Here is a 24028-nt window from a genome sequence, read left to right on the forward strand (position 1 = left end):
GTGGCTCCATCAGCCTTGAAACTGTTAGACCTAGTCCACTATTGTGGGATGTGGCCGACCACTGATGTCTATTGGACTAGTCTCATAGACAGTCTCTTTGCTGAAGGGGGGATATTCCCTCTTCAGTTTAGATGGAACCAGCTATTGGTCTCGTATGCAAACACCATTAGACAATTCAGTTATCATCCCCTGTCTCTCATTCTCTTTACATATAAGGGATGCTGTTCCCCCAGTTCCTGCCCTTTGGTGGGATTACCAGTTGGAATGTGCTTCACTTCCCTCTGCCAAGATGTTCATCTCCCATCTCTCTACTGTGCTCCCCATGTTTTCTCACACTCCCTCCATCAGGCCACAGATTAGGACCATTCCCTTCAAGGTTCCTAAAGTCTCAGCTGCCCCCCAGTGATCTTTGGGCATCTGTTATGTCTAGTTCTTCAAGATTTACTGGATTCTACCATCTTTTATATCAGTGGCTCTAAAACTGTGGATCAAACGGGATATGCTTTTACATCTCTTACCATTACAGACTGCCATTCGCTTTAGGGAACATGTAATATATATATTACGGATCTGAAAATTGTTAGCAGATCCCTCCATTTTATTAAACACGTGTTCCTTGGCCGTGTTTTAATACATACTGACTCAGTGAGCAGTCTCCAGCCTATTGACCAACACTATTCTTGCCACCCATTGGTCTCCGCTATTCAGGTCCATCTCGCTGACCTTCCTCATGCTGCCTGCTCAGCTGTTTTCCTCTGGATGCCAAGTCATGCGGGTATCCCGGGGAATGAACTGGCCATCCGTTTGGCTAGAGGAGCATTTACTTGTTCCTCAGTTGCTTTGCCAATCCCTGGTGAGGATTTGCGGGTGCATGAGATCTATGCTCAATTGGAAATTGAACTATATTTGGTGGACTACTGCCCCATCTAATAAACTCTGCCCAATCAATGAGACCACTGAAAGGAAAACACAAGTCTTACATTGTCTCCACATCATTCATACCACCTTAATGCATAGTTTTCATTTGTTTAATGAGCAACCCCCACATTTTGGCTGTGGAGACTTGAAGACAGACCCAACCAGAGACTTACAGACAGTAGCTCGTAACTTGATGGAATGCACCCTCCTTTTGGTGCTCCATACTAACTAGGGGCTTCCAGATTCATTGCCTATAATAAGTGAATATTTCAGGGGTGGTTGTATGGTTTCTTCATTTCCTCTGTGAAAGTGGTTTTTTATTCTCAGTTATAAGGTTTCAGTCTACCTCCGGAGCAGGGGCAGAATGTTTTGGGAGTGGCATCTCCTGCTGTTTGCTAAGTCTCTGTGGGATCTCCGACCCTACCTCTGCGACCTCTTTCATCCCTCTTTCACTCTGTTATCTTGCTTTTATTATTGTCAGTACAAAGATGTACAATACCTTCTTTAGCCATCTTGCTTTTACTGTTATGAATTCTCCTGCCTAGCTCAGAAAATGTTCTCAGTGGATGTCTCTACTTCCGGATGCACCACTCGTGGATTGAGGGACTGATGACTTCATTCTTTGCTCTCTTAGGCGCCCCAACCAACCAACCACAAAGCAACAACAAAACTTCCTGATGTTTCAGCACTTTGTGATGCTTCAGTCTACAAGCTTCCCAAGTGAAGAAAAAATATGTATTCATGATATACACTGAAGGAAATTACAAGCATGTTGAGCTGGTGATAGTACTTTTTTTCTTAATATAAAGTTTTATTATTGTGTTAACAATTCTTCATTATGATTACACATTTTGCGAGATAAATAAAATGCAACTTACTTGCATATTCCTGAGCTTTTCATTAGAAATTTTAAGAATCTAGCAAGTGTTTTGTTCCTTGCAGTAAAAAGTGTTAGAGGGTCCTCAGCCTGCCTGTAGTGAGCACATTTATGCTGCAGCATTGCTAGTTGCACATTGCCAGCAAGAGGCATTGGCCAGCCATGTGGGCGCACTTAACAGGCAGCTGCATCTTGCTCAGTGGAGTAGCATATTTACTTCTCATTAGAAGCAAATGGGATCATTCATGTGCAAATGTTCACAAAGAGCCGTGCACATGCAAGTGTACCTCTACTTGTGTAAGGGGCAAGCACAAGCAGGCATCGATTAAGCATAAGGCGCACAGGTGTTGAAAGCGCCTTAACTGTACCAATTTTACAAATTATTGCAAAGCAGAGGGCAAGTTTCCAAGGGATTCATGGGTTATGTAAATCAGCATACATACAATGCAAGCTTCGATGTGATGTGTGGCGGAAGGTACTCTCTAAGACTACTATAGTTCAATTCTTTTATCTTGGCGGCTCGCGCATGCCCGCCCAGACGCGGGAGATAGTTGCACACGACGCACGCGCCAATAGAAGCAGCGCCATAGTATAGCATAGTTCGCAGACTTACGTTTAGAGGGGAGCGTGCAGTTCATGAAGTAAAGCCACCACGGCCGCATTAACCCTTTTGCTGCTACAAAGACGTGCTCCCTGCATTCTGCGCTGTGTGCGATTTTGTCACTGCTCTGCTCGCCTGTGCAGACAGATCGTGTTCCGACTGCTTTGACACCCTTATAAATCGATTCCACAAAAACTATTTGGCCCAAAAATTAGATTTTTACACATCTTCTTGACTGATACCTTCCCCCCATAAATGACTTAATTTTGTTTCGATGTTCAACGCAGTTATTATGCAGCTTTAAATATAGTAAACCATTGCACGAAATTTTGAAGAGTTTGCAGAGGTAAAAGTCCATAGAGTATACTTTCCGTATGGTCGATTTTAGTTGCCACAGTGTTGAGAAGGAAATGTGGACAAGATACCTAAATTTCATATAAAATTTACTGTATAACGATAGCTCATTTAGTTACCACATAGGTGTCGTATGTAATATTGAGAAATATTCCGTTTTTCGCGACTGTAACAAAAGTTTTATTTACACTGAGCACGTTTGGCTTTATTTTAAAGCACTTCAATCAATCAAAAGGAAGTAGACAAAATACATTAAACAAAACTGTGGACTTACAAAAACATTAGGACTTGAATATACCGTCTATCAGTGAAGTGCTCTGAGCTATGTCAAATATATTTTTTGTGTGTGGCACACACAAACATCATTTATTTGCTAAGACACTGATCTGCCAACATAAACGTTGAATATTGTGTTACCGCAGCACAAAACTACGAAAGGTGACTTGGCAATGGAGGAGACAAAATACTGTCCACTGAAGATGCTTCAAAAGAGAAACGCGTCTGGTCTAAATAAGTCCCTTATTACAGTTGCAGAAGAGGAATATATTTCAGTACCATTGGTAAAACTGTGACTGTGGAACAAAAACAAGAAAGAGAACATGAGTACCATTGTGTATGTGCCATACCTTTCATTGATTGAAGTGCTTTAAAATAAAGCCAAACGCATCCGGTGTAAATAAAACTTTTATTACAGTCGCGAAAGACGGAATCTTTCTCAATATTACGTACGACACCTATGTCGTACTTAAATTAAGTGAGATATTGTCATACAGTAAATTTTATATGATATTTAGGTATCTTGTCCACATTTCATTCTCAACATTGTGGCAACTAAAATCGACCATATGGAAAGTATACGCTATGGACTTCTACCTCTGCAAACTCTTCAAAATTTCGTGCAATGGTTGACTACATTTAATGCTGCACAATAACTGCGTTGAACATCGAAACAAAATTAAGTCGTTTATGGGGGGGAAGGTATCAGTCAAGAAGACGTGTAAAAATCAAATTTTTGGGCCAAACAGTTTTTGTGAAATCGAATGATAAGCGTGTCAAAGCAGTGGGAACACCATGTGTCTGCACAGGCGAGCAGTGCAGTGATGACAAAATCGCGCACAGCGCAGAATGCGGGGAGCACGTGTCTGCAGCAGCGAAAGGGTTAATGAAGAGACAAATCACTAGAAATTTCAAAAAATTCGCGAAGTAAGGCACTTAGATATTGTTTTTAAATAATGAAAATATTAAGTACCACACAAGGTTTGAACTCGTAACCTTTCGCGTAGCAGCCCAACACCCTAGCCGCTACGCTAACGCACCTCGCGTGAGTACATATCCTCATGAGGACTATAACACGTCACGCAAAATACTGACAAACACTGTTGGTATGACTATGAATTACTCACGCTTCGTCGAAGTACAGTAGAAAATAAACAATTACCGCTGTTCTTTATTGCGAAAAAGCGGTTCGTGAGAGTGATACATACACCTTTCCTTGCTATCGCCTGAATGAGGAGTCTTATTGCTTGTTTGGTTTAATTAATTAATAGAATATGAAGCAATTGGTATAAAGAATGCTTTTTCCGAACTTTCTATAAAAGAATGTCTGCTATCAAGACATTGCTTTTGTTCTATTACTTTATTTATGACTGAACGTTTCGAAAATTGAAGACACTCGTCAATGCTCTGCACTGTAGTAGAGATGTGGCAACGTCGTTCTCTGTTCATTGGCTGACTGTGTTTTGTGACGTCAGATGCGCAGAACGAACCTAAACTCGGCCGCCAACATAAATGACGCGCACTTTAGTAGTTTTCTTTCCTCTTCCACTTGCAGATAGGGCAACAGAAAACTGACCTGACTATATGCCTCCGCCTACTAGTGCTGTTCCTCAAAAAGAACATCGCCTTCCCTCCAGGGATTCCCATTTGCTTTCCAAAGCATGACCGTAACACTTTTGTGTTGTTTGAATCAACCTGTGACAAATCTAGCAGCCCATCTCTGAATTGTTTTAATGTCTTACAACTGTCTGCTGGGATGGTTCCTTTGAAAGGGCACGGCCGACATCCTTCCCTAATCCGATGAGACCGATGACCTCGCTGTCTGGTCTCCTCCCCCTAACAACCCCCCTCTTCCAATTGTCCAACTGTCTCCTTTACAGATGAACCATACTTTCCTAAAATTCTTCCTATAAACCGACATTGACCATTCACCTTTCCTACCACAACCCTCACATGCTCGTTCCATTTAATATCACTTTGGAGAATTATGCCCAGATATTTAAACAATGTTACTGCCCTGAAGCAGTACACAACTAATGCTGTATCTGAACATTACAGGTTTGTTTTTCCTACTCGTCCACATTAACATATATTTTTCTACATTTAGAGCCAGCTGCCGTTCATCACACAAACTATAAATTTTATCCGAGTCGTCTTGTATCATCCTACATTCATCTATGATATACTCCCATACATCACAGCATCATCAGCAAACGATCACAGATTACTGCCTATCCTGTCCGCCGGATCATTTATGAATATAGAAAATACCAATGGTCCTGTCACACTTCCTGTGTCACTCCAGATGATACTCGTGCACATGGTGTGCACAATAACTGGTGGACTGAAGTTTCACAGTTGGATTTTTTCACAGTTTTAGATTCACAAGTATTTAGCAGAATTCTTGATGTAATGTATAGGACCTTTTTGAATTGCAACCATAACATTTAGTGTCTTTTACTTGGACAGTCTTTGATCAGTCAGTAGCCTCCTTCAGTACGGTAACTACAAATTATACAGTAGTAGTAGTCAGAATGGTAACTAAATATTAATGTGTCTTTTTGCAATTATTGCTTAAAATTGGTGTGCAAATGTCACATCCTGTTGATTTTGTTGCTAACACTGAGATAGTTTTGGAGTTCCTTATTGAAAATACACCCTGTCGTTGCTTTCAGGGTATTTAGTGTATGTCCCACTCATTTTTAAAGTTGGTAAAGATTTACTCTACTTTAACTAAACAATTGCATTTAATAATTTTTGAGACCATTTCTCATGGAGAAGTCTACATAGTTGACTTATTTTTGTTAATCTCCAGTTAGTATTCTTGTGTCAACAGATGTTTGATTAATGGTATTGGTAGTCTACAAAACCAAATGCACCTCTAATGACTATCTTGTAGCATTATATCTTATAAATTGAGCCAACACCTTGTCTAGTTTTCATCAATTTCCACAAATTTCTTACTTTCCATTACATGAAATACTGTCAGTAAACCAGGTTCGGTTCCTGGCCAGATTGGGGATTTTCTCTGCCCTAGGACTGGGTGCTTGTGTTGTCTTCATCATCATCATCATCATCATCATCATCATCATTTGTGAGAGTGACTAGATTGGATTATGAAAAGAAAATGGACTGTGTAAAAATTGGGACTTAATACAGGTGCTGATGACCGCGCAGTTAAGCGCCCCACAAACCAAACAACATCAAACTGTCAGTAAAATCTATTTCATCTTACGTTTTACTTCTAATTTTTCTCTGACCATCTCCATTAATGATTTCTTCACTAATACAAGTCAACCAGTGTGATAAGTTTCCTGTGGAAACATAATTACAGATCTAAAATACGTGTAAAGTAATAATTTATAGAACAAGTATGCCATTCCAATTACATACAGTATAATGTATCTTACTGTGAGAGGCTGGAGATTATTGAGAAAATAATCAAAATTTCAGAGAATGTGAGGTACAGTTAAGACATTAAAGGGAGAGGGGGTGGGGGTATCCACAAATCGTCAAAAATAAAAGTGTATAAGGTGATGACTGTCCCCATGTTAATACATGGTAGCAAGAACAGGATTGTTAACAGAACAGATGACAGAAAATCAGAAGCTTCTGAAATGAGATTTTTAAATCCGTGACATATTGTACCCTCCTGAATGAAAAACAGAATTATATGGAAGGAATCCAAAATTTTCAATATCTATACATATTATAAATTAAGTCCCCTTCTACATTTTTTCCTACTGGTATGTGACGGCTACTCACAGAAAGTACTGTAGTGATTTTGATATGTTTTTATTAATAGATATACTGATTAATGCGGAAGGTTTGTGCATATAATTTATTACCAGATCACCAGACTAGTCATCTGGCCATAGATACTTAATGCTACCAGTGTGAATCCAGAGCAAGTCACTAGTAGATGAATACAAGACAGCAAACTAAAACAGAGAAATATATGTAACAAATTGATAGGTACAGAACCCCCAAAGATTTTGTTGGAGGATAAGCCAATAGAGATACCTGTCGGTAGAAGGAATAGGCCCATGGGCCTAAACCTTGAAGAAAACATGGGAGGAAGAGGAGAAAAGACTTAACCTTAACAGTGACATGGAATAATTTACTGTGTGCATAAAGTTATCTAAGTTAAAATAACACACAATATTTATAACAGTTTTACTGAACTCCTGTGGTTGCATTTACATCAATTGTTTTTTCTTCATTAGTTAAACTGGAAGATGCACGTTCTCAAGAAGACTCACTGTTAGATAACGTTCACCAACTTGAAGAAAATTTAGCAGCTCTAAGGAAACAAGTTGACAAAACTCCTCATGATAACTCTCAGGTATGCTCTTTCGGTGCTACTGTTTGAAATTGTCTTTAGTTTTTATGTGGTTTTTATTTTGTTTATCTGTTACTTCTGTTACTATACTAGACATTCTCTCCCCCCCCCCCCCCTCCCTCCCCAAATCCTTAGAGAAGAGTACTGGAAAGTGTTAAAATATAAAATAAGTGAGATGCTGGCAATGAATTGTAAAGAAAAAATCAGATATATTTCGCAGTAGAAATACATTAACATACAATTTTTTTTTTTTTTTTAAATGTGTTGTCGTATTCTTATAGGAGATGGTACTGCTCAAAACTAGAAAAAAGTTCCTTAAACATTTGTCTGGAAACAAATAATTGTTGAGATATGGGCCATTCTGGTCTACGATAGACATCTGTCTGTTGACATTGCAATATGGTTACCACTCAGTCTTACACATTCCTCTGTCCTCCTCCTCCCTCATCAAAGAATCACGATCTCATGCAAAAACACTTGGCTTCTATGATTGCATCACATGCGTGAGCCACGTGTTCCTGCACAGTGTGAAAGTGTGAATATTGTCAGTGGGAGTGGAAAACCCTAATGCCTTTATATATCCCCATGGCCAAAATAGACACGAAGCAAACACCTACCACAGTAGTAAAAGTTAATGTGCCAACTAGCTCTGCAGATGATGAAGAGATTGAAGAAATGTATGATGCAATAAAAGAAATTATTCAAATAATTGAGGGAGACGAAAATTTAGTAGTCATGGGGGCCTGAATGCGATTGCAGGACAAGGAAGGGAAGGAGAAGTAGTAGGTGAATATGGACTGGGAATAAGGAATGAAAGGGGAAGCCAGCTGTTCAAATTTTGCACAAAGCATAACTTAATCATAGCTAACATTTGGTTTAAGAATCATGAAAGAATGTTGTTTACATGGAAGAGGCCTGGAAACACTGGAAACTTTCAGGTAGATTATATAAGGGTAGGACAGAGATTTAGGAACCAGATTTTAAATTGTAAGACATTTCCATGGGCTGATGTGGATTCTGACCACAGTTCATTGGTTATGAACTGTAGATTGAAACTGCAAAAAGGTGGGAATTGAAGGAGATGGGGCCTGGATAAACTGAAAGACCCAGAGGTTATAGACAGTTTCAGAGAAAATATTAGGGAACGATTGACAAGAACAGGGCAAAGAAATACAGTAGAACAAGAATGGTTAGAAACTTCCTGGCACATTAAAAGTGTGTGCCGGACCGAGACTCAAACTCGGGACCTTTGCCTTTCGCGGGCAAGTGCTCTACCAATTTCATTCTAGAAACAACCCCTAGGCTGTGGCTAAGCCATGTCTCCGCAATATCCTTTCTTTCAGGAGTGCTAGTTCTGCAAGGTTCGCAGGAGAGCTTCTGTAAAGTTTGGAAGGTAGGAGACGAGGTACTGGCGGAATTAAAGCTGTGAGGACGGGGCGTGAGTCGTGCTTGGGTAGCTCAGTCGGTAGAGCACTTGCTCGCGAAAGGTAAAGGTCCCAAGTTCGAGTCTCGGTCCGGCACACAGTTTCTCTCTGCTGTAGAGTGAAAATTTCATTCTAGAAGAATGGGTAGCTTTGAGAGATGGAATAGTGTAGGTAGCAGAGGATCAAGTAGGTAAAAAGAAGAGGGCTAGTAGAAATCGATGCCAACCTCAGGGAAGATCAGTTTGGATTCTGTAGAAATGTTGGAACATGCGAGGCAGTACTGATCCTACAACTTCTCAGACAATAGGTTAAGGAAAGGCTAACCTACGTTTCTAGCATTTGTAGACTTAGAGAAAGCCTTTGACAGGGTTTACTGGAATACTCTCTTTCAGCTTCTGAAGGTGGCAGGGATAAAATACAGAGAGGGAGAGGCTATTTACAATTTGTACAGAAACCGGATGGCAGTTATGAGAGTCAAGGGGCTTGGAAGGGAAGCAGTGGTTGAGAAGGGAGTGATACAGAGTTGTAGCCTATCCCCGATGTTATTCAGTCTGTATACTGAGCAAGCAGTAAAGGAAACAAAAGAAAAATTTGGAGTTGGAAGAAATAAAAACTTGAGGTTTGCCGATGACATTGTAATTCTGTCAGAGACAGCAAAGGGCCTGGAAGAGCAACTGAGTGGAATAGACAGTGTCTTGAAAGGAGGATATAAGATGAACATCAACAAAAGTGAAATGAGGATAATAGACTGTAGTTGAATTAAATCAGGTGATGCTGAGGGTATTAGATTAGGAAACGAGAGACTTAAAGTAGTAAATGAGTTTTGTTCTTTGGGGAGCAAAATGATGATGTTCAGAGTAGAGGGGATATAAAATGTTGAGTGGCTATGGCAAGGAAAGTATTTCTGATGAAGAGAAATTTGTTAACATCGAGTATAGAGTTAAGTGTCAGGAAATCTTTTCTGAAAGTATTTGTATGGAGTGTAGCCATGTATGGAAGTGAAACATGGATGATAAACAGTTTAGACAAGAAGAGAGTAGAAGCTTTCGAAATGTGGTGCTACAGAAGAATACGCAAGATTAGATGGGTAGACCACGTAACGAATGAGGTGGTACTGAATAGAAATGGAGAGAAGAGGAACTTGTGGCACAAATTGACAAGAAGGGATTGGTTGGTAGGACATGTTCTGATGCACCAAGGTTCTGATGCACCAAGGGATCACCAATTTAGTACTGGAGGGAAGCATGGAGGGTAAAAATTGTAGAGGGAGACCAAGAGATGAATACGCTATGCAGATTCATAAGGATGTAAGTTGCAGTAATTATTCAGAGATGAGGAGGCTTGCACAGGATAGAGTAGCATGGAGAGTTGCCTCAAACCAGTCTCTGGACTGAAGACCACAACAACAGCCATAAGTGTAAGGCTTTAAGGAAAGTTGTAAGCAGAGAATATGATAATGAGCCATCTCTAACACTCCGTTGCTCATTAAACGTATGTGTTGGGTACTGCTATATGAGGCACAGGAAATGGGGTGGTGTCCAGTTGTGTATAAGTCGGGAACTTGAAATTTAGCACACATTTTTATGAAATTGGAATCTATTTTGGTCAAAATCAGTTTTATTTTATTTCTTTCATTTTTTAGATGATTAGACAAATAAATTTAAAAGCTCTACATGACTAAAGACAAAATTAATCGTGCTTCACTTGGAGGTGAAGTAATATAATAAAAAAGGGTATGAAATAATTTTTATTATCTATAATAAGAACTTTTTGAGTGGAACGTTCACTTTTGCAAAACTCCATTTTTTTTTCCAAAATAGTCTTTGCTCTTCTCATCTTTTGGCTCTAATTTCAATAAATGATTCTTTCTGTTGAGAGGCAGAAGAATTTTCTCACCAGTAAATAGAGCACTTCCCCAGTTTGAGGAGTTTCTCAACGTATCTTCCTTTTCCCATCAAGTTCCATCATTGCACAATCTACAGAACAGTTGATTTTGAATCTGTCAGTGTAAATCCTGATTAGCATGTTGGAGAGCTGTAGGCATTGTTTGAATAGAAGTGAAACTGGAGGTGAGCAGAATTATCTTCTCTATCTGTGCTTTACAAGAAGACCCTTAGCGTGTTTGAAATAAGTTGACCGGTTTTGTTTTCTGGTTGCTCCATTGTGGACACTCTACAACATAGCACTTGGCCATGAACATAAACAATTACCTTGCCATACATGACAAGTACCTTATAGAGACCTTTCAACTGCCCATAGTTGACGTGGCACCAGAGTTTTAAGTTATAAGCCCACTGATGTGTTATTTCATTCATGCACTGATGCAGTCTTTATTTTGCAGATATCTTCTGATTGTGCATTCTCATTCCAAATTGGAATTGGCCATATATAGTGCAATAGTAGGAACTGAAAATTAGTTAGTTTTTGGTATTTATATGCTACATCAAACTATCCTTAATAAAATAGTTCATGTGGGTACAGTTCAATACAAAATAACATTTATTAGATAAATCTGCATTTTCATACTTTGAGGCGGAGTTTGCATTTATATTCACATTTATTGCATATGTGAATTTTTCAGGTCTGTGTGCTTCAGCTACATCAGTTATGTTTATGCAAGGGTAACTTTCTCCAACAGTATGTGTAATTCACAGTGTACTGATATACAGCACCTGTTACCTTGTGTGGTAAAACGCATGACCTTAATAATCTGTTACCCACAATTCCTGCCTGCACATTGACACTGAAGTAAACCTGATGCTATGCCTGACAGTTGTGCCACAGTCTTCGGAAAAACTACAGTGACATATACAGCCAATAACAGATGAGCAATTAATATCAACAGGAAAGCATGGTACACCACTGAATACTGATTGTTCTCACCACAAGTAAAATGATCCATACTTCAAGTATTTGTTTGCAGATAAATGTTTGTAGGAAGACTTTTCTAGTTTTGACCTGTATCGTTGCCTGTAAGAATATGGAAGACTTGCTTTTTAATATTCTGGGTATTTTTTGCAACCCCCCACTGATTATTTAATCTCACAGATATGGTGTTCAGGAAATGTCACAAATGATAAAAAATTGTGTAAAGTTTGATACAGTGTTTCCAGTTTAATGTGCCTTTTGTTTTTAAACAATCTTTATGAAATATGCAAAATTTAGTTTTAGTGGCAAATTTTACTGGAAATAATACCAAGCCTTTATTGTGATTACTACTAGAAAAGCAAGTCTTACCTCAGCTTCAGGATTCATGCATCGACTCTGAAAAACTATTCCTGTATAATTGTTTGATTTCAACTTTCTCAACATTTTCAATTATAATAAAAATTAATAGATGGTCCATTGTTTAGCAGTGCTTGTTGTTGTGACCATTCATTACCACTTATGAGCATAATTATATTAGTTACTGTACTACAATAATTATTTGTGTCTCCAGACAATTGCCCAGGTGAATGCTAATCAGAACAACAAATTAAAAGCTGAAGTAATTAAACTTGAAGGTAAGTTGACAATAGCTTGTTTAAGTGTTCCTAATTAGGCAATAGCATGAAGTATTAGACTTATGAAATTGTTCTGAGTGCTTTCTAGGTAGCCAATATGTTACATACAATATGTGGTGGTGTTAGTTTTGTGTTGCCCAGTTTTTGTTACAACAGTTTTCTACACTGCAAAATGCGTGGAAGAAAATCTTAATTGCTCTACAGTAGCATAAATGTGGTATGCAGTTTCTAGTAGACTTTTCTGCATCCTTTACTTAGAGTGCCTATTAGTCTTTGCTATGGAAATGTGGAAGAATGACTAATGGTAAAGTAGAAATGGTGCAAGTAAAAAAAGGCTAGTTGTGCAGAAGCTGTTGTTTCAGATGGAAGGTAATTTGATTATAACTAATTCAGAATAACAGGTTTACAGATTGTGGCTTAGAAGTATTTAAATCCTATAACGCAAAGTCCCACCACTACAGTGGGTTGACGTAAATGAAGCAGTAAAGGTATAATTCATTATAGACACAAATATTATGGCCTATTAGGTCTGTAGTTACACATGGAATTTATCAGTACGTAATTAGGTTCTATATGTCTCTACAAGTCATAGTTATTTCTATTTGAGAATTTCCTTTATTATAGATTGCATACAGTTAGGAACACAGTTAAAATTAGAACTTTTGAATGACAAAATTGGTTTGTAGTCAAATAAATGTACTATACTTCATAGAACAAAAAAGTTATTTGATTTACTGGTGTAATAAGATTCTTATTAAAGAAATTAATGTTTGCCAAAGCAAGTTGAACGTAAACATTGAAATGTTGGTGATGTTTTGTAAGTTAGTTTTTAATATATTGAGAGATTTAAAAAAAGTGGTAAGCTACAAAAAATTGATTATTAGGTAATAAAAATTTGCAAACATAAGAACAAAATTGTAACAAATCTGATTAATGCATAGAACCTTCTCTCTAGGTTGGTAACTTAGATATAGTATAGTACAGAATTACATATGGCAAAGAGTAAATAGATGCTAAAGGAAAATAAAGAAAAGAGAGAGAACAAAAGCAAAAAAGAATGTTGGCAAAATAAAATAAAAACAAAAATATAGACTCTAGTAATATAGATGAAGGAGGTTGGAAAATTAAATGGATGAAGTATCTGTGAATGTAATTTCAATAAAATGAGAAGGAAGAAGTAAATCATTGTGCAACTTCTGTATGAAAATTACAGTGACCCTGGTAGGCTGAGGTACAATGTTTATAATGCCAGAGATAAGAGTGCATAAATTGCCGAGAGACACTGTTGAGGAATGGAGATTCAAAATCTGCAGGCTGCAGCAGAAATGGCTTCCACATTTCAGAAGGCAACAAAAATTAAATGAAACCATAACAAGCAGATATGGTGCATTCTTTATCAAGAAGTATTAAAGACATCATCATTGAAGTAGCAGCTGTTACTGATGACACAGTTTTAAGTCATTGATAGAACTTGTCCATGGTTTTGCAGTAAGTTGACAAAGTAGTGGTAACTTTTTGTTAGGTTGCTGCTATAATGGTTTGGTGGTAACATGGTGACATGAATGAATGAATGAATGAATGAATGAATGGATATCAGCTTTAAAATTCTCAAACAAGAATCTGAATCTCTTATGGTCATTTGAAAATAGCCAAGCCAGTAAACACTAGGTGCTGCTGTAGTTGGCTTCTACTAATATTTGATTTATGGCCTTGGACACTAACAAGAGTCTTAGTTACATTTTGTGTTCACGGATGGTAAAAGCAGACATCTTACCCTGTTGGTTTGAGAAGTAACATATCTCCATTCTTAACTTTGATGTGGCACACACTATGAGCTGTGGCTTGTTTTAAATGTATGATGATTTTATTCAATCTGAAAATAACTAAATTTGTTAATGTGGAACAGGTTTTGGGTGATATGGACAGTGTTCTGCTTCTAAAAAAAAGTATATTTTTTAATTGATTAGTTTTGTTAGACTTTGTTAGCGCTATTGTATCAAAAACTGCACGACTCTGTCTGACAGACAAAGTGAATGAAAGCTGTTTGTCGGGAAAGGCTAGAAACAATGGTGAATGTCAGTATGTACAATTCGTTTCTTCAGTTGCAGAATGCCATTTAGAGAGCAGCATACATCTGTACCCATCAAGACAATCTCAAGAACAATTCATGTGAAAATTGATTCCACATCGTCAGTCTTGGATTGTGCTAAGACTATAAATATAAAAAAACTGATAGACTTTCAAAAATTGAAAGCTGAGACAGATCTATATGCATCACAAGTGATACCAACAAGCAGTTGTTAAAAGTAACAATCAGGCCTAAGTTCTCAAAAGCTGTCGACACACATATCCTCATATTACTTCTTGTTGATAAAGAAAAGCAGGTACTGTGAGGTGGTGTTTGGGGATTTTGCCGAATCTTCAAAGTGCGTCCTTATTCCAGCAGTCTCAGGCAGGCACGTATTCAGAAATATATCACTCATAAGAAAAACTTTACAGTAGGTTAAGTAATGTGTCCATATTACTGTTGCATAAGTTTTCAGCTGTATGTGCATAACTAAGCACATAAGGATGCAATGGTTATGTAATGAATTTTGATAAAGATATTGGAAAGTAGCCCCTCAACAACATGTCATTATTCTGGTCTTGATGCCTGCAAGCAGTTGTCAAGTGATGTAGTGAAGTTGTAAGACACTGAACTCGTATTTGAAAGGGCGACATTTCAAATTACTGTCAATTCTTATTCAAATTTATGTTGTCTGTGATTTCCCTAAATTTATTAAGGTGAATCCCAGGATGATTTCCTTCAAAGATCTCAGTCAATTTCCTTGCCCAATCACAGCTTGTGCTCCACTTCTAATGACCTCGACATCGACGTTAAACCTTAATCTATCTTTCATTCTTAAAGCTGTTGTCTCAACATGGAGCTAATATTGTGGGGATTGTATACAAACAAAGAAAAACACCACTTAAAGATTTAGTTGCTACAGAATTGTGGAATGGTGGGACAATATGCTATATAGGTATAAAGGTGATATGTTCACAGTGAAATGGAAGGACGATAGGGGTACATTCATTGCTCGCCAACGTATATAGCATCATCTGGAATGCATACAAAACCAAATCACAGATATGCTGAAGCCACTTCAAATATCAAATTATTGTGTATGCCTTCAGTGCACTGTCGTTCAGAGTGTAACTGTCAAACTGTTGAAACTGTGTATTTGCTGCTGATGGAAGTAGTGTCTGCATTTTCAGTGCAAATTAAATACGGCTGAAATCATTGAAGATGATGTGTAAGTACTTTCATCTTTACAATGTTTAATTAACCCACTTTCTGCTGCACATGCTCGCTAAATTTACATCTGCATACACACTCTGCAAGCCACCATATGGTGCAAGAGGTCGTTATTAGAAATGTACTTTTGCAGTGCTAGAATCGTTAGAGCAATTCCCATTTGAGTTCATAAAGTGTCTCCTTAGTATTTCTATGCTGATCGAACCTGAAGGCAACAAGTTCAGTGGCATACCTCTGAATTGCTTCAATGTCTTCTTTTAATCTAACCAGATGTGGTTCCAAGGCACTCAAGTAGTACTCATTACTGGTTCCCTTTAGTGTTCTATACGTGATCTCTTTTATAGGCGAGCTACACTTTCTTAAAATTACCCCAAATAAACTATTCACATTTCCTAGTACCAACTTACCATGTTAATTCCATTTCACACTGCTTTGCAACTTTATGCCTAAATGTTTGCCACTACTGTTTTAAGCAGCACACCAGCTAACTTACATTTACATATTACAGGATTGTTTCCACTATTCATCTGAATTAACTTAGATTTTTCTACATTTACAGCAAGCTGCCATTCATCACACCTAATACAAATTTTGTCTAAGTCATCTTGTATCCTCTCACTATCTGTCAGATCATTTATGCATTACAAGTACAAGAATGGTCCTACCACACTTCCCTGGGATATTTCTGATACTGTTGACTAAGGTGAACACTGGCCACCAAGGAAAAAATACTGGGTTCTATTACTTAAGAAGTCTGCAAGCACATACAAGTGAACCTGTTTCTGTAAGCTTGGAGCAGTCTGCAATCGGGCACTGTGTCAAACACTTTCTGGATATCTAGGGACATGGAATCTGCTTGTTGCCCTTCATCTATGGTTTGCGAGATATCATGTGAGGAAAGAGCAATCTGAACCTCGCTTGAGCGATGCTTATCTGTGCTAATTTGTGTACAGAAGCTTTCTGTGTTGAGGAAATTTGTTATATTGAAACTGAGAATATGCTCAAGAACTATGAGGTAAACCAACATTAATGATATTAGTCTGTAGCTTTGTGGGTTTGTTCTTTTACCATTCTTAAGTACAGGAGTTATTTGCACTTTTCCCCCAGCCATTTGGGACATTGCAGTGAGCAAGGGATTTGTGAGAAATGCAGGTATGGGACCAATGCTGAAGAGTACACTCTGTAGAACCGAATTGGGATTCCATCGGGTCGGGATTTGGTGGCTTGCTTGTTTCAACCCTTTCAGTTGCTTGTCAGCACTAGGGATGTTTGTCCACCTATGGGAGTCTGCACGATGCTCAGACAACAGTTTGTCTATATGATCCTTCTGTGTGAATGTATTAAGAAGGCTAGGAGAATTTTTTATGCTGGAAGGAACAGATAAGCAAGTGTTAGTGTCCTGCTTAGACAATAACTTGCCATAGTATAGGTCCAATATGATGCACATTCCAATGTTCAAAAAGGACAGATTAAGTACAGTTTGTGGTAGAGTATTTATTACTGTGGAAAGTAGTCCACCTTGTAGTAAAATTGAAGTAGATATTTCCTGTGAGTGAGAGGTTACACTTGACAACTGGACTAAATTAATAATTGTTTCTTTTACTGACCCACAACCCAACCCCCTTGGCTCAGACGATACATCTGCTGAACACTAGTCTCATTTCAAATAGATACCACACTCAAACAATTACAGTTGGTGTTGGCTTGAATCTATCCTGGATATGATGCCAAAAATACATGTCAAAGTTGGTGGTAGGCATTAAACGTCACTTGAAATCATACTGAATACTTTCTCAGAAAACTAATTTGAATAGTGAGTTCAGAAGCCCACTTAAAGTGTAAATGCTTCCAAAAATATACTAGACATATTAGCAACAAATAATCCTGAGCAGATAGGGAGCATCATCACGGATACAGGGATTAATGACCACAAGATTATTGTAACAAGAATGAATACCTTAACACACAAATACACCAAAAATAAATGCAAATTATATATATTTCAAAAAACAAATAAAAATTTGGTCGATGCGTTCCTAAGAAAGTCTCCACTCCTTCCAGTCTATCTAACCATAGACCAGAAGTGGTTCAAATTCAAAGAAATAGTATTGATGGCAGATAAAAAGGCAGATAGATAATGGTCATATATAAAGTACACTAGCGGCAACACACACTCAATGCCTCCACTGCACGATAGCAATGGTAATCTTACCAATGACAACATCACTAAAACAGAGTTACTTTACTAAACAAGATTTTCAAAAATTCCTTCATCAAAGAAGGCAAAGCAGATACTTCAGAATTCAAATCAAGAACCACTACCAACATGAATAACTTAGATGTATATACTGTTTATGTAGCATACCAAAACGCAATCAGTACCTTCACTGTGCAATAGCAATGGTAATGTTACCAGAGATGGCAGCACTCAGGCAAAGCTATTAATACAGTTTTTTTCAGAATTTCTTCACAAAAGAAGACAAATTTGATTCAAGAACTGCTGCCAACATGACTAATTTTGTGAAGTTTACAGGGTGTCTCACCTAACTCTGTCACCTCAAATATCTCTGGAAGAACGATAGATATTCAAAAATGGGTTTCACCAGCATAAACGTATGGCAGGGGCTTAGGAAACCAAATACTGCACGAAATTTTAAAATGTAAACAAATTCTGTTTTCAACACAAACTTGTGTATTTTTAAATGGACACCCTCTATTATTTCGTATGCAATCAATAGTATGAAAAATAGCAAAAATAATGGCATTGGTTGCAGTGCAATACGTCAATTACATCCCAAGAAATTGCGAAGCAAAGTTGATGCTCAAAACAAAAGATGCGCACAGCTAGCACACATCCTGAGACTCAAGTGTGCACCTCACGCTGCCGGTAATCATGATGTGATTGACGTATTACGTCAGTGGAATGTTAATGTATGGTGTGGTATTGTATGACAACACATCATTCACCCATATTTCACTGTGGCACTCCTAAAGGGAGTAGTTTAGCCCCTTCCTGATCTGTACCTTACGTGAACCAGTCCACCTCTTATAATGTGTCAAATAATGCAATATCAGAATGATGGATGTCCTGCGCAGAATGTTTGTTGCGAAATGACAACTAGAAGTACAATTAGTGGTAACACACTTGGTTTCATGTTTCTAAACCTCATAAGTTCTGAAATATGTGGTTTGTAAAGGATAGCAATGGCATCACAGTTTCTGATGTAATGTATCATGTGCAGTAGTGTGCTCAAAGCAGGGGTTCCCTGCACTGGCACCTCTACTCTGCCATAAACATACCAATATCACCACAGCACCTTCTACTTTCAGTGTACAAGTGTCTCCTAATCTGATCTGCTGAGCTGCACTCACACTATAACGTGATTCACTTATGTTGCCACATTAAAACATGTTTTCTTGTGGCTTGTTACATTTTCTGTCACCTAGTCGATATGCCGGCCTTCAGTAATGAAGAAAAACTAGATATTATTTTAATTTATGGTGAATGTCACAGAAATGCAACTGCAGCTGTAACACTGTATGCTGAACACTACCCAGATCATGGCGTCCATAACATCGAACCATTGGTAACATCTGCAAGACACTCACGGAAACAGGAAGCTGTGCTCTCACAAAACGTCGATGTACAATGCCAGTGACTGGCAATGGAAATGAAATTGCTGTTCTGGCTGCTGTAGTGCACAGTCCTCAGGTGGGTGTACAAAAAATTCAATGAGGTGTAGGAATAAGCCACTGTAGTGTGTGCAGAATCTTGCATCAGCGTCGGTTTCATCCATTCCATATCTCCCTGCACCAAGAACTGTATGGGAATGACTTTGAATCCTGCATTGCATTCTGTTGTTTTGCACTTCAGCAGTTGCAAGGTAATCCAGTGTTCCTAAGCTTCATTTACAATTCATGGTAATGTGAATCTGCAAAACATGCACTACTAGTCTGTGCAAAATCCCCACTGGATTCACCAAATTTGCTCATCAACGACAGTGGAGTGTCAATGTTTGGTGCGGTATCATTGCTAACTGTATTGTAGGTTCCTATTTTTACTGTGGAACATTGAATGGACAGCGAAATGCATCATTTCTTCAACACACAGTAGCACTCCTCATGGAGGACCTAGGATTGGAAACTCATCTATCAATGGGGTTCCAACATGATGGATGCTGTGCACACAATGCAAAAGTTGCCAGAGATGTTCTGGATGTGACATTTCCAAATAGGTAGATGGGGCGGGGAGGTACTGTGCAATGGCCAGCATAGTCCCCCGACTTGACACCATTAGACTTCTTTCTCTGGGGCGCAGTGAGAGACAGTGTGTATCAAGAAGCCCCAATGACAGTAGAGGATATGCAACGTCGTATTACTGCGGCATGTATGGCAATATCTGTAGAAACTCTACTATCTGTGCAACTCTCTCTCGTTACCCATCTGCAAACGTGTTTTGATACAAACAGAGGGCACTTCAAACATATGTTGACGTGACGCAGTTTCATTGGTCAAGATGTGGGTGTATTTTCTATGCTGGATGTAATGGACAACAATACGGTTTCTGTGGGTGACAGGGCACTAGTAATTGTGTTTAGCAAAGTGAATTCAAGTGTGTTATCTCTAATTGTAGCTCTAGTTGTCATTTCACTTGAATAAACATACATCGACAATTTGAAAAATGTAACTTTGTGTTGGACATGTTACTTGTTTAATTTTGTGGATTGTGCATACCTTCCCATTGTGCACTTCAATTATTTCAAGCGTCAACTTTGCTTTGCAATTTCTCGGGATGTAATTGTCATACTGCGATGCAACCAACGCCATTATTTTTGTGAATTTTCACGCTATTGGTTGCATATGAAATAATAGGGGATGTCCATTTAAAAATACACAAGTTTCTGTTGAAAATAGTATTTGTTTACATTTTAAAATTTCACGTAGTATTTGGTTTCCTAAGCCCCTGCCATACGTTCATGCTGGTGAAAATCATTTTTGAGTATCTATTGTTGTTCCATAGATATTTGAGGGGGCAGAGTCAGGTGAGACACCCTGTATATCCTCTGTGTTGCAGAGCAGCTTAAATCATGTAATAAAGGCAAGTCTTTCCAGTCCACATTGTATACCAATCAAGTTTATTTTTGAGTATGCCAGAACAGTAGCTCCATACCTAATAATCATATACAACTGCTTGCTAGTTGAAAGATCCTTATTACTTAGACTTGAAAGTTGAACAGGTCACACCAATACTCACAGAAGGAAATAGAAGTAATTTGCTGAATTACAGACCCATATCACCATCATCGATTTGCAGTAGGGTTGTGGAATATATACTGTGTTAGAATATTATGAATTACCTTGAAGAAAAAGATCTAATGACAAATTGCCAACATGGATTCAGAAAAGGGGATGTCAAAGTAATTCCAAATTTTTAGATTAACAGGAGGATTTTGACACAGTTCCTCACAAGGGACTTCTAATCAAATTGTGTGCCTACAGATTGTCATCTCATTTATGTGACTTAATTTGTGATTGCCTGTCAGAAAAGCCACAGTTTGTAGTAATTGATGGAAAGTCATTGAGTAAAACAGAAATAATATCTGGCATTCCCCAAGGGCTGAGTTATAGGCCCTCTGCTGTTACTGATCTACACTGAAAAGCCAAAGAAACTGGTATGCCTATCTAATATCATGAAGGAGCCCCACGAACATGCAGAAGAGCCGCAACACACCCTGCCATGGACTCAAATAATGTCTGAAGTAGTGCCGGAGGGAATTGGCACCACGAGTCCTGCAGAGCTCTCCATGAATCCGTAAAAGTACGAATGGGTAGATATTCCCTCTGAACAGCATGTTGCGAGGCATTCCAGATATGCTCAATAATGTTCATGTCCGAGGAGTTAAGTGGCCAGTGAAAGTGTTTAAACTCAGAAGTGTGTTCCTGGGGTCACTGTGTAGCAATTCTGGACATGTGGGGTGTTGCCTTGCCCTGCTGGAGTTGCTAAAGTCCGTCGGAATGCACAGTGGACATGAATGGATGTAGGTTATCTGACAGGCTGCTTTATCACTCCAACTGCACATGCCCTACATCATTACAGAGCTTCCACCAGCTTGGACAGTCCCCTGCTGACGTGGAGGGTCCATGGATTCATGAGGTTGTCTCCATACGTGTACACATCCATCTGCTCGATACAATTTGAAATGAGACTCATCTGACCAGGCAACATGTTTCCAGTAATTGACAGTCCAATGTCCGTGTTGATGGACCAAGACGAGGCGTAAAGTTTTGTGCCGTGTAGTCATCAAGAGTACATGAGTGAGCCTTCAGCTCCGAAAGCCCATTACAATGATGTTTTGTTGAATGTTTCACATGCTGACACTTGTTAATCGCCCAGCATTGAAATCTGCAGCAGTTCACAGAAGTGTTGCACTTCTGTCACATTGAATGATCCTCTTCTGTCATCATTGGCCCCGTTCTTGCAGGATCATTTGCAATGTCAGAGATTGGATGTTTTACTGGATTCTCGACGTTCATGTTACACTCGTGAAATGTATGTACGGGAAAATCCCCACTTCATCGCTACCTCGGAGATGCTGTGTCCCGTCGCTTGGGTTCTGACCATAATTCCACCTTCAAACTCACTTAAATCTTGATAACATACCATTGTGACAGCAGTAATCAGTCTAACAACTGCACCAGACACTTGGTGTCTTATCTAGGCACTGCTGACCTCAATGCTGTATTCGGCCTGTTTAAATACATCTGTGTCTGCAGCTCGTGGTCGTGCGGTAGCGTTCTCGCTTCCCACGCCCGGGTTCCCGGGTTCGATTCCCGGCGGGGTCAGGGATTTTCTCTGCCTCGTGATGACTGGGTGTTGTGTGATGTCCTTAGGTTAGTTAGGTTTAAGTAGTTCTAAGTTCTAGGGGACTGATGACCATAGATGTTAAGTCCCGTAGTGCTCAGAGCCATTTGAACCATTACATACCTCTGTATTTGAATATGCGTGCCTATTCCAGTTTCTTTGTTCCTTCAGTGTGTGTAAACAATTTAGGAGACAATTTGAGCTGTCCTATTAGATTGTTTGCAGATGATGCTGTCATTTATTGTCTTGTAAAAGTCATCAAATGATCAAAACCAACTGCAAGGTTTTAGACACAATATCTGTATGGTGTGAAAAGTGGTGGTTGACCCTATAGTAGAGAAATAGCTTAAACGTGGCTCACTGAAGCCTATGCCAGCCACTTAACTGTGAATTGTAGAGTAATCGTATAGATGTGGAGATAAATGTAGAGTATTTATGGAAAAATGTAAATTGATTGTAAATAATACTCTACAGAAGTATGTGGCAAGTAAATGGGTTAAGGATGGATTTAATAACAAAATTCAGAACATTCAGAGATTGTTGCACAAAACAGGAATACAGTATTAGTGGTGTGTGACGTAGTCACATCAATTAAATATTTAAATGTAACATTGCAAAGTAATATGAAATTGAACATTCACTTAGGTTGGTAGAAGGAAAGGTGAATGGGTGACTTCAGCGTATTGGGTGAATTCTGGGAGGTTGTAACTCATTACTGGTGTGTCCCAGTTTTGAGTACTGCTCAAGTGTTTGAGATTCCCGCCAGGTTGCATTAAAGGAAGACATCGAAGCAGTTCGGAGGCATTCTGCTAGATTCATTACTGGTAGATTCAATCAACAGGTGAGTATCACAGAGGTGCACCATGAACTCAAATGGGGAACCCCTGGAGGTAAGATGGTGTTCTTTATGTGAAACACAAATAAGAAAATTATTAGACATCCAGCAGATAGGCTAACTGCAGAACGATTTTGTTGCCGCCAGCTTAAATTTTGCATAAGGACCACAAAGATAAGAGAAACTAAGGCTCATTCAAAGGCATATACACAATTGTTTCTGCCTCAGTTCATTTCCCAGTAAAACAGAGACGGGAACTTACAATATGAGAAATCAGGACTTCATCCAATCCACCTACAGGCATTGAAATAAATCAATAGTGAAGGTTGAAAATTTGTGCCAGACCAGGACTCGAACCTGAATGCCCTGCTTCTCTAGAATGGTTGCCTAAACTGCCTCGGCCATTCAGACGTACATCCTGTCCGATCCAGATTCTCGAGCTATCGTGTGTAAGTAGCGCCCCCATCCATTGCCCCCCACTGCTCGCAGCAGTTGCAAAGTCCCGCAAGCATTTGGAAGATACAGTGCATTTTGCACTAACAGTACCTAGAGCCATCCTTGTTCATATATATATGTGGTGTCTATTCTGTCTGACAGAACAGATGGCTCGAGGTACTTCCAGTGCAGATGCACCATATCTTCCAAACCACTATGGAGCTTAGCGGTTGCTATGAGCAGTGGGGCTAATGGGTGGAGGTGCTACTTGGACGTGACAAGTTGAGAATCTGTATCAGTGTA

At 38.9% G+C, this 24028-nt stretch overlaps 1 protein-coding gene across 5 annotated transcripts in view; it reads left to right on the plus strand.

The window, feature by feature from the left end:
- The window catches only part of LOC126183319 (sarcolemmal membrane-associated protein-like), a 285047-nt gene that overhangs the window by 180442 nt on the left and 80577 nt on the right, over positions 1–24028 (plus strand). For all 5 annotated transcript variants that reach the window (XR_007536720.1, XM_049925175.1, XM_049925177.1 and 2 more), the window contains exons 12-13: positions 7253–7371; positions 12232–12295. Coding sequence is in view for 4 of the 5 variants with exons in the window: in XM_049925175.1 (XP_049781132.1) it covers positions 7253–7371; positions 12232–12295 (183 nt within the window). In the remaining variant the exon portion in view is untranslated. The remainder of the gene's footprint in view (positions 1–7252; positions 7372–12231; positions 12296–24028) is intronic.

Source organism: Schistocerca cancellata, chromosome 4 (genome assembly GCF_023864275.1).
Source record: "Schistocerca cancellata isolate TAMUIC-IGC-003103 chromosome 4, iqSchCanc2.1, whole genome shotgun sequence".
NCBI classification, from domain to species: Eukaryota; Metazoa; Arthropoda; class Insecta; order Orthoptera; family Acrididae; genus Schistocerca; species Schistocerca cancellata.